This window comes from Phoxinus phoxinus (assembly GCF_949152265.1).
Source record: "Phoxinus phoxinus genome assembly, chromosome: 3".
NCBI lineage: Eukaryota > Metazoa > Chordata > Actinopteri > Cypriniformes > Leuciscidae > Phoxinus > Phoxinus phoxinus.
Genome location: NC_136878.1, coordinates 10,132,417 through 10,145,791, shown reverse-complemented (window position 1 = coordinate 10,145,791; position 13,375 = coordinate 10,132,417). Strand labels below are relative to the sequence as shown.

The following is a 13,375-nucleotide window of genomic DNA, read 5'->3' as shown; positions in this document are numbered from 1 at the left end:
AAGCTTTTGCAAAACTCTGTGTCTGTATGACTCCAACACAAAAAATAAACAGAAATGTTTTATTTAGCTACCTGCCTCCTACATGTTCATGCAGGTTTTTTTACTCTTTAACTAATGCTGCCTTCACGTGCTGTGGAAAAGATGATATTTTCCACTTGTGAACTGGTATTTACCAGTGTGTTGTGTTCAAGTGCTTTTATGATATTTTCCACTTGTGAACTGGTATTTACTGGTAGAGGCTCCTATCGACTGCTTGCTAGCATCTGCTCTGGGTAGGTAACACCAAACATAACTTTATTTTTAAAACTGACACTGAGTGTTAACGCATTATATTACAATTGTTAATGACACAACATTGTATAGGCTACAAAAACAATCCGCTAACAGTAGCAAAAAACGTTTAGTTGTGTACAATGCTTACCATTCACAACGCTTGCGTCGCTCTCCGCCATGTTGAAAAGGTCAAAGGTTATCTCATCTCGGCAACTCGTGCATCAAAATATTCTACGAGTTGCCCAGTGGAAAATACCACATGAGGGGGTGTTCATGTGCATTTTCCACGTCGGCTTTTGGTATTTACCATAATTACCATAGCACGTGAAGGCACCATTATACTGTACATGAACACCAGAAATAAATATTGTCCAATTGTCCAATTTTGTGTTTGTTTATATAATTATAAATATATTTTACTTATATTTATGCATTTATATTTATATAATATGTATATATATTTATTATGCATTATAGATGCTTTTCTTCAAAGTGCATTTAAGGTGCACATTTTTGGCATTATGGTTATGTTCACACCGTTTGAGGAGCACAGAACGCCTCTCTGTGAGTTCATGTAGAATGTGGTTGTCACGTCCGTACAAACTGAGCTCTGTGTGAACGCAACTGCATTAAGGACTCAAATACAGGACTGACAACCGTATTCTGTTACTGTGTGAACTTGGCATTTGCCTTGAAATAGAATACAGAACCATAGCGTTGCTGGCATCATGCAGATCAAACAGATCAAAATGATTCATTAAATAAAATAATCTAATATTGAAACTACTATTATTATTTTAACACCTGAATCATTGGCGTTTCTGAGGGTCATTTCTATCAGAATCTTGTCAAAGAATGACATTTACTTTGAATTCAAAACTCTTTAAAAGAAGTTCAGTGTATCTGATCTGGGTTATCTAGGGACAACTAGTTATCTAGGGATAACTGCCTTCTCAGCAATCTGCCATATGTGGAGTTGTTTTAATATTGGACGCTGAGGAGAAAGAAACCAAGTGGGAATATTGGGAGAGTGGGAAGAAAGAGACCCACTTACAAAAACAAATAAACACTTCTCTACTGTATGCACGATTACTCTCACCACACAGTCTCTCAGTGGTGTGTATTTTTGTTTAAACACACAGTTTCTAATTTACATATGACTTCTGGCTCATCTCACTCCCACTCTACAGAAATTCTTCATGCTCTGTGAGAGGGCAGATTCTGCAACCTCTGATTCGTAAATGATTTCCAGTCGACTTCTCTCTCTAAGAGCTATTAATTCATTAGCACTTCTTTTCATAGCCATGTTCAGAATCTATCTATCTATCTATCTATCTATCTATCTATCTATCTATCTATCTATCTATCTATCTATCTATCTATCTATCTATCTATCTATCTATCTATCTATCTATCTATCTATCTATCTATCCATCCATCCATCCATCCATCCATCCATCCATCCATCCATCCATCCATCCATCCATCCATCCATCCATCCATCCATCCATCCATCCATCCATCCATCCATCCATCCATCCATCCATCCATCCATCCATCCATCCATCCATCCATCAGTCCATCCATCCATCCATCCATCCATCCATCCATCCATCCATCCATCCATCCATCCATCAGTCCATCCATCCATCCATCAGTCCATCCATCCATCCATCAGTCCATCCATCAGTCCATCCGAATGAATAGGACTGCACTGCTCATGTACATGTAATTGTGTCTTTCAAACAGGACACCTGCAATGATTGGCTGTTCCTTTGTTGTGGATCGTGAGTATTTTGGAGAAATCGGACTGCTTGACCCAGGCATGGAGGTCTATGGAGGAGAGAACATTGAGCTTGGTATGAGGGTAAGTAGGGTCCTGACCAAAAGCCATATTTGTGCACTAATGTCATTATTTGCCTTAGATAAGCAAAGAATGGCAGTAGAGACAAAGAAGTGTCTGCCTTGTTAATTTTGTTCTTTTGAGACATTCATAGACCAGTGTATTCTCGTAATTGGAATTAATTGAGCAGCGTAGCATATGAGATGCTCTCAGAAATTACAATTCATGAATCTGGCCACCCTTTCTGTTAATTCACAGGTGACAATATAATTAAGTCTATCAACAAAAGCTTGAGCATTTGACATATGTTTAATTACATTTCTTCATGCTTTCATGCCCAAGGCGTCATACTAGAGACTGTTTTGGGGGTAAGCATGCAGATTCCCCACTCCATCAAGGAGTAAATGCATTGCCCACAGGAAATGAAAGTACTCAGTGCCAAATTACACTGACTCAAATGCTTTAAAGGCAGTAGAGTACAAAGAAAGTAGATTCCTGCAGCTGCAGCCCTGAGAGAAATTTCATGGCCCACATGGTCTGTGAGCCTGTGGAGAATTGAACTTGTTTAAATTCAGAAACTGTTCTTTCTGTAGGGTGTCGAATATCCTTGGAAGATTTGCATAATTTGGATAAAAATCCTTTAATTCGTTTTAAAGATTCAGTGCCAGTGTTGGTTGACAGAAAAGTCCTTTCAGGCTGAAGATAGATTGAACTATAGAAACGAACAGTATTGTTTGAAATGTCTAATTGAAGGGGGTTTAAATTGTCTGTTTGTTAAGTCTCAGTGACAGTTGATACAATAGCAGACTGAGTCACTTGTGGGTTTCTTTGTAAGTAGTTTCCTGTTGTTATACTTTCTCTTACATACAGTTGTCAGTCTCAAAATACCCAAATCAGCATCAACAGTGTTGCTGAAACGTCCGAGGCATTGCTTTTCCGTTAATTTCAATCGATTGGTATTGAATTCAATTGCACAGTGACTATTTGCACCCCAATAGTCTGGAGAATAGTGCACATGTTCTGATATTTCGCGTAGATGCTTATATTATATAATATATAAATGATAATGTATTGAGTTTGGTCAGACATCCTGGCTGATTTAAGCAGCAAAATAAGATTTGATATTTTTATTTGTATTGTAAGTTGTTCACATATTTACGAATATTTCATTGAGAAGTTTGTATATATATATATATATATATATATATATATATATATATATATATTACTATTAAAATACATTTTAACCATTTTTTTCTGACCCCAGTTTGAAATCCCCAGGTCTAGTGGGCTTAAAGACAACAAAGACAGATAGTTTAGCCAAAAATACAATGTTCTGTCATCGCGCAGGCTAATACGTCTTTAACTTAATCTGCTTGAAATCACATCATTCTCTATAGGGCACAGCTGATTGGTTCCTACCGTATCAGTAGCCAATGAGCTCGCTGCTCAACCTTCAAATACTTGGTTAGCATTTTCTGTAAAAGTTGCAGCGCGCATCATAAAACCTCCACCTTCCCCAGCTCCACCTGTATATATCTGCTACTGGTAATTCATGAAGGGTATTTTGTACAGCAGCAGCATGTCTTACTTGCTCACACCAAAAAGTGGCACAGGCTTGTCCCACTCTATCCTATTTTACCGTAAGCATGTGATCTGCATGTGTCCCTAAAAGACAATGTGAATTCCATTTGTTCCTTACATGCTGCAGAAGGTTTATTGTAACAGAAAAAAAATGGCAGAATAGCCAGTTTTGGAAAGGCGTCCCAGCTTTGAAATAAACCAAATGCTTATTGATGCCGAACACAGTGATGGAACATGTGATCCATCTCAGCCTCTGACTAATCCTCCGAAGCTGATGCAGCTTATTCAAGAGGAATAACATTTGACTGACAGCAACATATTCAATAATTAACCTTATGCCACACCAAATAGACAACCTCAGTTCACTTCTCAAAGAGATTCAGAGGTGGGGAGTCGAAGAGAAGACATTGTAGAGAAATTGGCACTGATTAAATAGGTTATATGAAGACTAAAAAACATTAGGAAATATGTGCAGCGGTATGATGGGAGTTTAATTTGTGTGAAGTGTACCAAATGCCCACAAGGGAAATTAAAACTGCTTTAAAGTGGCTCAGAAAGAGCTGAATTGACACTTACAGCCCAAAGTAATTGCATTTTAGTGTATATCAGTTAAATCTTATCCTGAATTGACATTTTGCTCTTTTACCAATGCAAGTAGGAGTTCATATGCTGGGGAAAGGGGACTCACTGGGATCCGTTGAGTGGTATTTTATAGTATGAGGATTATCAACAAATTTGTTTACTTTCTTTACCAACTGCACATTTTTTGACTTTGTGCCTTTAATTTACTTGTATGCACTTAGCAGTTATTTGAGTGACACTACTGAACTTACAGTGTGTGAAGATGCAATGCGGCACAAAATGATGTAGTGAAATGTTGTATTATAGTGTGATATATAAACATTAGGGCTGTCAAAATGAATTTGTTTATATATAACTAAAATATCACTTTTTGTTGTTTTAATTGTCTTCAGTAATGTGAATGATTTAAAAAATGAACTATGGCAATAGATGGAGACATCTTTTAAAAGATGCATATAGATTTCATAATTGTCTGCTGTCTTTTTGCCTGCTTTATTCAGGTCTGATGAAACTAATGGCGAACAAATTCAGCGAGACTGTTGCTCAGATACAGAGCCAATTCTGCAGAACCTTTTTTAATGATTCAAAGGACGTAATGAGATGGATTTCATGTAGAATCGCATGTAAAACACAACCTGAACAGAGGCTAAAGCAGCAAGTCAGACCTTCAGTGACTTTTGTCCTTGCTTCAAACCTTCCAAAAGGGAGCAATTTTTTCATTATGAACAGAGGCGAGCAGGTCTTTTCCATCTGTGGTTGCTTCACTTCACACCCACACGCACACATACGTATGCTGAAAGCCAAATACAAAACAAACCAGTGAAGAGAGAGAAGGAAGATGACCTTTGGATCATGTTGGTGAATTGTAAAGCTTTTAAATCTTTCTGAGCAGCATCTTTGCTTGAGGTTGTATTGTACATTCACAATTGGTTTGCCCTTTGGTCAATCGAATGCAGCTTTAATGGACTCAAAGGCATATATTTTGTCCTGTTGATATGCGCTATGGGAAGCTGCTCGATTTCTGAGAGACTGTCTCTCGTTGCTTTATGTAGATAGATGGAATTCATTTGCATAACTAACTAGTGACTATGGATCAGTGCAGCTTTGCTCTTTAATTGGGTTATTGGGGAAATATGTTTTTTAGACATGGAGACAGAAAGCTTTCTTTAGAAAATGTGCTCACATTCCCCATCGGTGTGCATTATTTAAGAAGATCAGCAGACTCTGAAATGTGTACAATCTCACAACTCTTTAAGAATCATAGACATTTCAAGGTAATATCACAACCGATCTGATATAACCAGCTAGACGACAAAGAACTCATCATAACTGGAATGTAGTCTGATTTGTTTTAAAAGGGGCATTCATGAGCAATGACTTTTTCCTGACATTTTTTTAATTTTGCATTTCATTTCAATATGGTATTACTGTAGAAATATTGCAAAATGATGCCTTATTTGGTTTTGAACCATGTTAGGTTTGAACTTAAGTTTAACAGTTTTGAAAAGAGTATGTAAACGTGAAAATTGGCCTGTAGGTAGATTGATTTTTTTGGTGGTGGTGGTGGCTGTGTCTAAGTTTAAACAGTTAATTTTTTTTTTAAATAAATAGTTATTGAATGCATTTTGTGACAAAGCAATGATAAATGACACACAATTTTGTCCACATAGAAAGCTGTTGTGTTCACTGTGTGTAACACCTAAGTATTGAGAAATTCATTCACATCATTGAATTTAACAGTTTGTGTGGCACATTTTCTCACTGCGTAAAGTAGCTTTGTAAAGAGCTTGTTAATGAAGGATAGGGAACTGCAAACTTTATTGGATCTGACAATGAAATAAAAAAACATCAGTAAGAGCGGCTGTTAATTTTACATGAAGGTTTGCATAGAAGTCTACAGTATTTTTTCCTCACTAAAAAAAGTTGAACACCATTTACATTCTAAAGATGATTGCCAAAAAAGTAGAACAGCAAAAATGAAACCTCAGTTAATTCAGTTTCTTTACCATTATATTTTTGTATGCACATCCATATTTACTTTTTTTTTTTTCTTTTCTTTTTTTTAACATTCTTTTTTATGTTTTGTGAATGCTTTTTGCTGGCCAAAAAGTTATGTCCGCACAATTTGGCATGTTGCATACATTGCGTTATCACAAATAAAATAAAAAAATGACTCCAAGTTCAACTACACAATATGCTTTTAAAATCTTTAAAAGAAGAAAAAGAAAATATGTTTAAATAAAGGGCGAAGATGTAAATTGTCCTTGCCTCATAGCCTAATATTTATTATATTTGTCTTATAATGAATATATTGCTTGACAGCTGACAAAACTAATAATACGGCACAGAAATCTCATAAGGAGCTGAGCCAAGGAGAGTTTTGTTCCAATGTTTCCCTCACTGTACAATCTGAATTTATTTTCTCCTCTGAGGCAAAATTAAGCTTTATAATTTCCATTAGGCTTAGTTCACCCTGCAGATCTGGAGCGGACTCATTTGACCTCCCCTGTTCTGTGTTTAGTGAAGAGAAAGGAGATGAGAGATGCTGGTGCTCTTTGGGGGTGCTTGGCTCCGTCATGGCACATATGAGGTTTTTGATACATCCCACCGATCATGCAGTTTCAGAGGACTGGCTCTCTGGGGATTCGAAGTGTCTATGTGTGTGTGTGTGTGTGTGTGCGGGGGTATATGCTCCCTCCGTGTTGTACCTGCTCATCAGTGTACACATGTACCAAGAGAGCTAGTAATTTTGTGCTTCAGTTGAGGCGGCAAGTTTTGACAATTTGTAAAATGGAAGGAATGGATGGCTGTTCTTCTTTTCATGGTGGCTTTCTCTCAGCTTGGCGCTCTCAGCTGGGGCGGCCTGAGTACTCTAGCAGCTGGCGCCGGGGGGGAAAAGACTACAGCTTATCAAACACATATAAAAGGAAAAGAGCAAATGTCAAGAACTTCAGAATTTAGAGGAAGAGCTTGTAAAGCAAAGAAAAGATGGCATGGGTTGAATTTTAAATAGTTTCTTCTAGAACTGGCGCAACTGTTCACATACAGACTTATATCATCATATATTAATCATATACGCTACAAATGCACATATACTTTAGACATAGAGAATGTTGATAGACATAGAATATCATGAATACTTAACTTTGCTACTTCTGATATTGTGGTGGTAATAAATATCAATAGAAGAACCTTCAAATATACTCTACTGTTCAAAAGTTTGGGGTCGGTACGATTTAAAAAAAATGTTTTAAAAGAAGTCTCTTATGTTCACCAAAATATATGCAAAAACAGTAATATTGTCAAATAGTATTAAATATATACTTTAAAATGTAATTTGTTCCTGTGATGCAAAGCTGAATTTGCAGCGTCATTACTCCAGTCTTCAGTGTCACATGATCCTTCAGAAATCAATCTAATATGTCAAAAATAACATTTATTTTAGATAGAAACCTTTTGTAAATGTCTTTACTGTCATTTTTAATCAATTTAATCTGTCCTTGCTGAATAAAATTAATTTATTTAACAAAAAATTACTCACCCCCGCTTTTTTAACAGTAGTGTATGCTATGGTGTATATAACAAAATATATTTTATTATTCAGGTAGCTATGAGAGCATCAACTGTAGCTCCAAACTGTTGCTCTGGTATGAAAAAAAAGAAAGAAAAAAAAAACCTTTCCAAGAGGTTTCAGTAGACCAAAAACTCCAGACAACATGAGCTGTGGATATTATTAAGTGATCTAGGGGCTTTATATGGGTTTTTGGAGCGGATGGAAACCATGGAAAGTCTGTCCCTCACAGCCTCACTTTCCTTTACTTTCCTTCACAGCCTTTACTTTCGCCATGTCATGGCGCTGCTCTGAATAAGGTCTATAGTGCCCCTAGTGGCAGTTTAAATTAAATAGTTATGTGCTTTCTGAAGAACTGTGGAGTTCTGAGATTAATAGTGATTATTTAACTGACAACCATAGTTTTTGACAGAAATAATAAGAAATAAAAGACAAATCTCCACATATATTTGTCTATTCTCTATTGCGACATAAAAACTTAATAGTTTGTTGTTCTTGTATATTTCTGCAGAGTTTCTCCCTGCTATTTTTGCCTTTATCTTGCTCACATGGGAAATGAAGGGTAATATTCTCTGAAAACTGCTTAGCAATGAGGAAAAGCTTTGCACAAATAATTTTTTATGCAATTGAGCCTCTAGTGGGTAGAAAAACAGACGTTAACTTAGTACAAAGTAAATCATTTCTAGATAGCATTTTAATCATTTGTTTTGGCTTCATAACTGACATAGGCTAATTATTTACAGTCACTTATTTTATTTAGCAAAAAAAAATTTGCCCCCGTTTTCTTTTCTCTCACAGTTAAAATGGGTCATACATGAAAGTGTACAGCTGCTTGTATATATTATAAAGAAGGTCCCTCACAAGGGGATCGTCATGGTGGGGGGTCCTTGACATCAGATAGTTAGCAATCCCTTATTTAGAATATCGGGCCTTGCGTTTGTCTGACAGTTTAAAGCCAAGCCTTGATTTATGATATCTAACATCCCTGAGCTTAAACTTTACATTAACCTTCAAACATCACTGCATTATATATTATCACATGCTCTGCGTGAGATGATTGTTTTTCCTGCTACGCTCCAAGAACTCCACAGCACGCCACCTTCACTAGTGGCTTAGACATGTGAATAGGAGCAAACATTTACTGTATCACCCTCGAACAGGAACCATAAACCAACCTTCATTTACCTCAAAGGATTAAGTCGTATTTGAATGCCAATGTGTATGCTTCTTTATTATGTGACATTATGATAAGTACGTGCCATCATCCAGTCCTATTTCCTTATGTCACGTTTATCTTCTTCATGTCTTGGCAAAAACTATTACTATGCAACTCAATTCAAACAGTTTAAAGATCCTCGGCAAACACAGTTAGCGACGACTGAGGGGGAAATGATAATTCATTTAGTAAAGCTCACTGGCAGAAATGCAGCCTATGCATCTCATCCTGTCCTGGGAGGGAAAATGAATATGTAATTGGAATCTTAAACTGATTTTTCTTCTTTTTTTTGAGAATGTCCCCAAAGGGCACAATAGAAAAGTCGATTATCCCATTCGAGTTGCTCACAGTGGACATATGCTTTCAGGCTCAAGGCTTCTCTTTCATACTCCAGTAGCCAACACGTCTAGCCAGATTTATCCTTCCTGTCCAAGTATAAACTCAAAAAGTCTAATTTGGGTGTTGTTTAATGGTATGCATATTTATTTGTGTTATTTTATACCATTATGGTATTTATGAATATTTTGAATTAGATTTTATCTTTATATTTTCTGATTTTATTTAAGTTTAGATTAAGTTTTAGTCATTTTGTTACGTGCTATAGTCTATTGTTGCTATAGTTGTTACGTGCTATAGTGCTATACTGTAGCTATTTTAGTTCAGTTAGTTCCTAAGGCAACTTAAGTTTTTATTTTAGTATTTAAACCCCCGGTTGCACAGACAAGGCTTAAAGCAATAGTTCACTTCAAAATGAAAATTCTGTCATCATTTACTCACCCTCAAGTTTCTTTCCTTCTGCTGAACACAAAAGAAGATATCTCTTAGAAGAATATCTCTTACCAAACAGTTGATGGACCCCATTGACTTCCATAGTAGGAAAAAAATACTATGGAAGTCAATGAGGTTATTTTTGTTTCAAGATGCACATCATTTGTTTCAAATGATTTTTTTAGCATTTCATTAAAAGCTACTTAAATTTCCCTTAAATTTCAGCTTTATTTCAATTAACAAATATGTTAGTTTATGCTGACTACGGTAGCTTGTATTTCAGCCAAAATACCACAGTTGCTATGGTTATCTTAAAGTAAAATCATAGTAAATGATTATGGGGCTCTTTCAGGTTTCCTTTTTGGTTGACACTGATTTCTGACCACGTTCCCACAGTTTTACTGTAATAATTGTATTTACTGTGGTATTTTGGCTGAAAGTATGGTCAGTTTGGTCCATTTTTTGTGCAGTTCACCTTAACCAGCATCATTTATACGGGGAAACCTTGCAGCACCAGGCGCGACGCTGGTGTTTTTTGCTAATTCCAGCCTGACACAGTTATCATTTTCACGAACTGCGCCACATTAAATAGCAAATGTATTTGCACTCATTTGTGCGCCCATGGGCGTGCTGGCTTGAAAACAAGGTGTGTTCAGGCGCATTGTTGGCGCGTTGCTATTTTGAGGGAACTGAAATAGACTGCGTCATTGACCAACTGAAAAGTGGCCTAAAGTCAGTGGTGCAAGTTTTTATTTATTTTTATTTAAAGAGCGTGTTAGTAATATGTGCTCATAGGCAGACCATTTTTTCCTGTCGTTAAACTAGCAAAAGTGGATTTGGACTAGCAAGTGCACTTGCGCCGTGCGCTTTAGACAATGCGCTTAGATCGTTAAAATAGGGCCCTTGATGTCAAAATCGTTTTTAGTAGCTTTTTGAAATCTCAGTTTGAATTACGGTGGCACTTTTATCTATCTACTGGTCTGACAGCATTAAGTCATGGCCTTTTATTGCTATTTTTATCATTGTAATGATCATCAATAGCGGCTGATCACTGAAACAGAGAGCACAGGCTGGCAAGAGGGTCCAATTAAATTAGCCAGTGCTTGATCTGAACCGTACATCACATAAAACCGTCTGATATAATTAACGTGATTAAAATAATATATGGCAAAGCTTTGTCTGTTCCCTGTCATATGAAGAATGGGAAAGAGAGTGAGACAGAGAATATAATTCTCGGGGAGCGAGAGAGGAGGAGCGGAATTTTCTCAAAGGGTTGGGATGTGTCTCAGAGGATAAGATGATGTAAGGTTTTTTTTTTTTTTAACAAATGAAAATACATCACTCAAACACTGTCCAGAAGTGGTAGATTAAGAGTTAGAGGGAGGAGTTAATGAATTGCACCAGCTGATAGCGCCATTATTTGTGTTTTTTGAATTGTTTTAGCACACAGTTCACTAAAGGAATTATGCAAATCATGTAACTGCAAACGCAACCACAAAATCTGGGCTGAACGCATTTTGCTCACCACAATTGACAATCTTCAGGGGTTGGTTCTGATAGCTGTAGGTTTTTGGAAATGCCTAATTAAACTGGATTCCAGATGGTTTGCAAACTAGAAATGCAGCACACATTCTCCCTGTTTAGTGCTTTCCCTCAAATACAGCATTCAAACACACTCAACTCAAAAGTTAATAATACTTTTATCCATCAAGGATGCATTACATTTATTAAAAGTGACATTAAATACTTTTATATTGTTACAAAAAAATGCTATATGAAATAAAATGCTGTTCTTTTGAACTTTCTATTTAACAAAATAAAAAAAGGTATCACAATTTCCACAGAATATTTGAGCAGCACAACAGTTTTCAACTCTGATGATAATAATAATAAGAAATGTTTCTTGACAGCCAAATCAGCATATTATAAAAATATGAAAATTCTGCTTTGCCAATAAAGGAATAAATTATATTTAACAATATATTACAACAGTATTTTATATTCTAATAATATTTCAAAATATTACTGTTTTTACTGTATTTTAATCAAATAAATCCAGCCTTGGTGAGCACAACAGACTTTCAATTCTTACCAACCCTAAATTGTTGAACACTAATGTAAGTATATTGTCATAATACTGAGCTTGGTGGTTAGAATTACATGCAATGTTTACATAAATTTTTATTTTGTGTTGATTTTACTTTGTATTTTTTGTTAATGTAATTGTTTTAAGTTTTTTTTAACTTTTTCTTTTTACATTTATTATATTTTCTTCCTGGCTTTAGCTCCTTACGGTTGCACTGCCACCATCTTGTTCTGCATGTGTTTTTTGACCTTGATGCCTCTTCCCCAGACCGCTTAATTACTGCTAAGAAAAAAAAAAAGTGGAACTCAGTAATGACAATCCCTCCCTCTCGGCATGAGGTAAATGTGTTTCTGTCAGTGCTCTTCAACAATCATCATTTCATCAACATGGCTCCTGAGTCCAAAGAGAGTCTGATTTGTTTTACTAATGTTCTGAAGGAGCTCTGCGGGAAGACGTGCAGGAACGTGACCTGCATGCCACTGACCTACCGTCCCTTCAATCATACGAAATCACTCCCGCTAGTAAGCAAAGAAGGTCAAATCTAAACAGTAAAAGAGACCATTTTTATTGAGGACATCTTACATAAATGCTATTATTTATTCAGTGATACCCTGTCATTCAGAAGCAAGCGTAAAAACAGAGGTTATAGCAGGATATGAAAGAAGCCACTGAAATGCATTACATCGACTCTCTTTAAACACTTACTTATGCAGAGCTGAATATTAAATCAATACATTGCTAAAAAAAAAGCAATACTTTGCTAACAAAACGTGTGGCATATGCATCTGTGCTTTTTTACATTTTCAACTTTCTTTTGTTGCTTTTTGAGAATAAAAAAGGTCTGCAAAGTTACAAAGTTCACCCCAAAGGGAGTTATTCTCTATATAAGTAAGCACTGTTTCTGAACTCCCTGAAACGCCTCGATTGTAGTCTTGAGTTTTCTTCCGGGAATAAACACGTCACAATATTTCATTTAAATAAATCCCGGCCAAGTATATGCAGAAAAAGGGACTATGCCTGGTTGAGTTGCGTTAGTGTGTTGAAACTCGTGGTTATGGTAAGGGCCGTGGCATTTCCCAAACATGCTTGCAACAGTTGACCAATCACAACACACTTGTCTTGGTGACCAATCAGAGCACATTACACTTTCGGAAGGAGGGGCTTCATAGAGACCGGAACTAATCAGGGGTGCGTTTCCCGAAAGCATCGTTAGCCAATATGGTCGCAAGTTCTGTCGTTATCAGCATAGTTCAATGAGTCTGTGTTTCCCGAAACCATCGTTCCAACGAACATTCGCAAACAGCATCGCAAACTTGTGTGGTTGGAACGACAGCTCTCGAGCTGTGGTTAGAAGTATAGTTTCTTGTTTGCATGACATGTGGACTCAATAAATCCTTATCTTAAGCCAAATAAGCAAGCTGACATTCAGTACAATCCGTGTCTTTTATTTAG

The 13,375-nt window shown here is 36.5% G+C and overlaps 1 protein-coding gene across 1 annotated transcript in view; it reads left to right on the top strand.

Moving 5' to 3' along the window:
* The window catches only part of galnt9 (polypeptide N-acetylgalactosaminyltransferase 9), an 84,938-nt gene that overhangs the window by 51,217 nt on the left and 20,346 nt on the right, over positions 1–13,375 (top strand). The window contains 1 exon segment of the mRNA XM_079607852.1: positions 2,023–2,140. Coding sequence (XP_079463978.1) covers positions 2,023–2,140 — 118 coding nt within the window.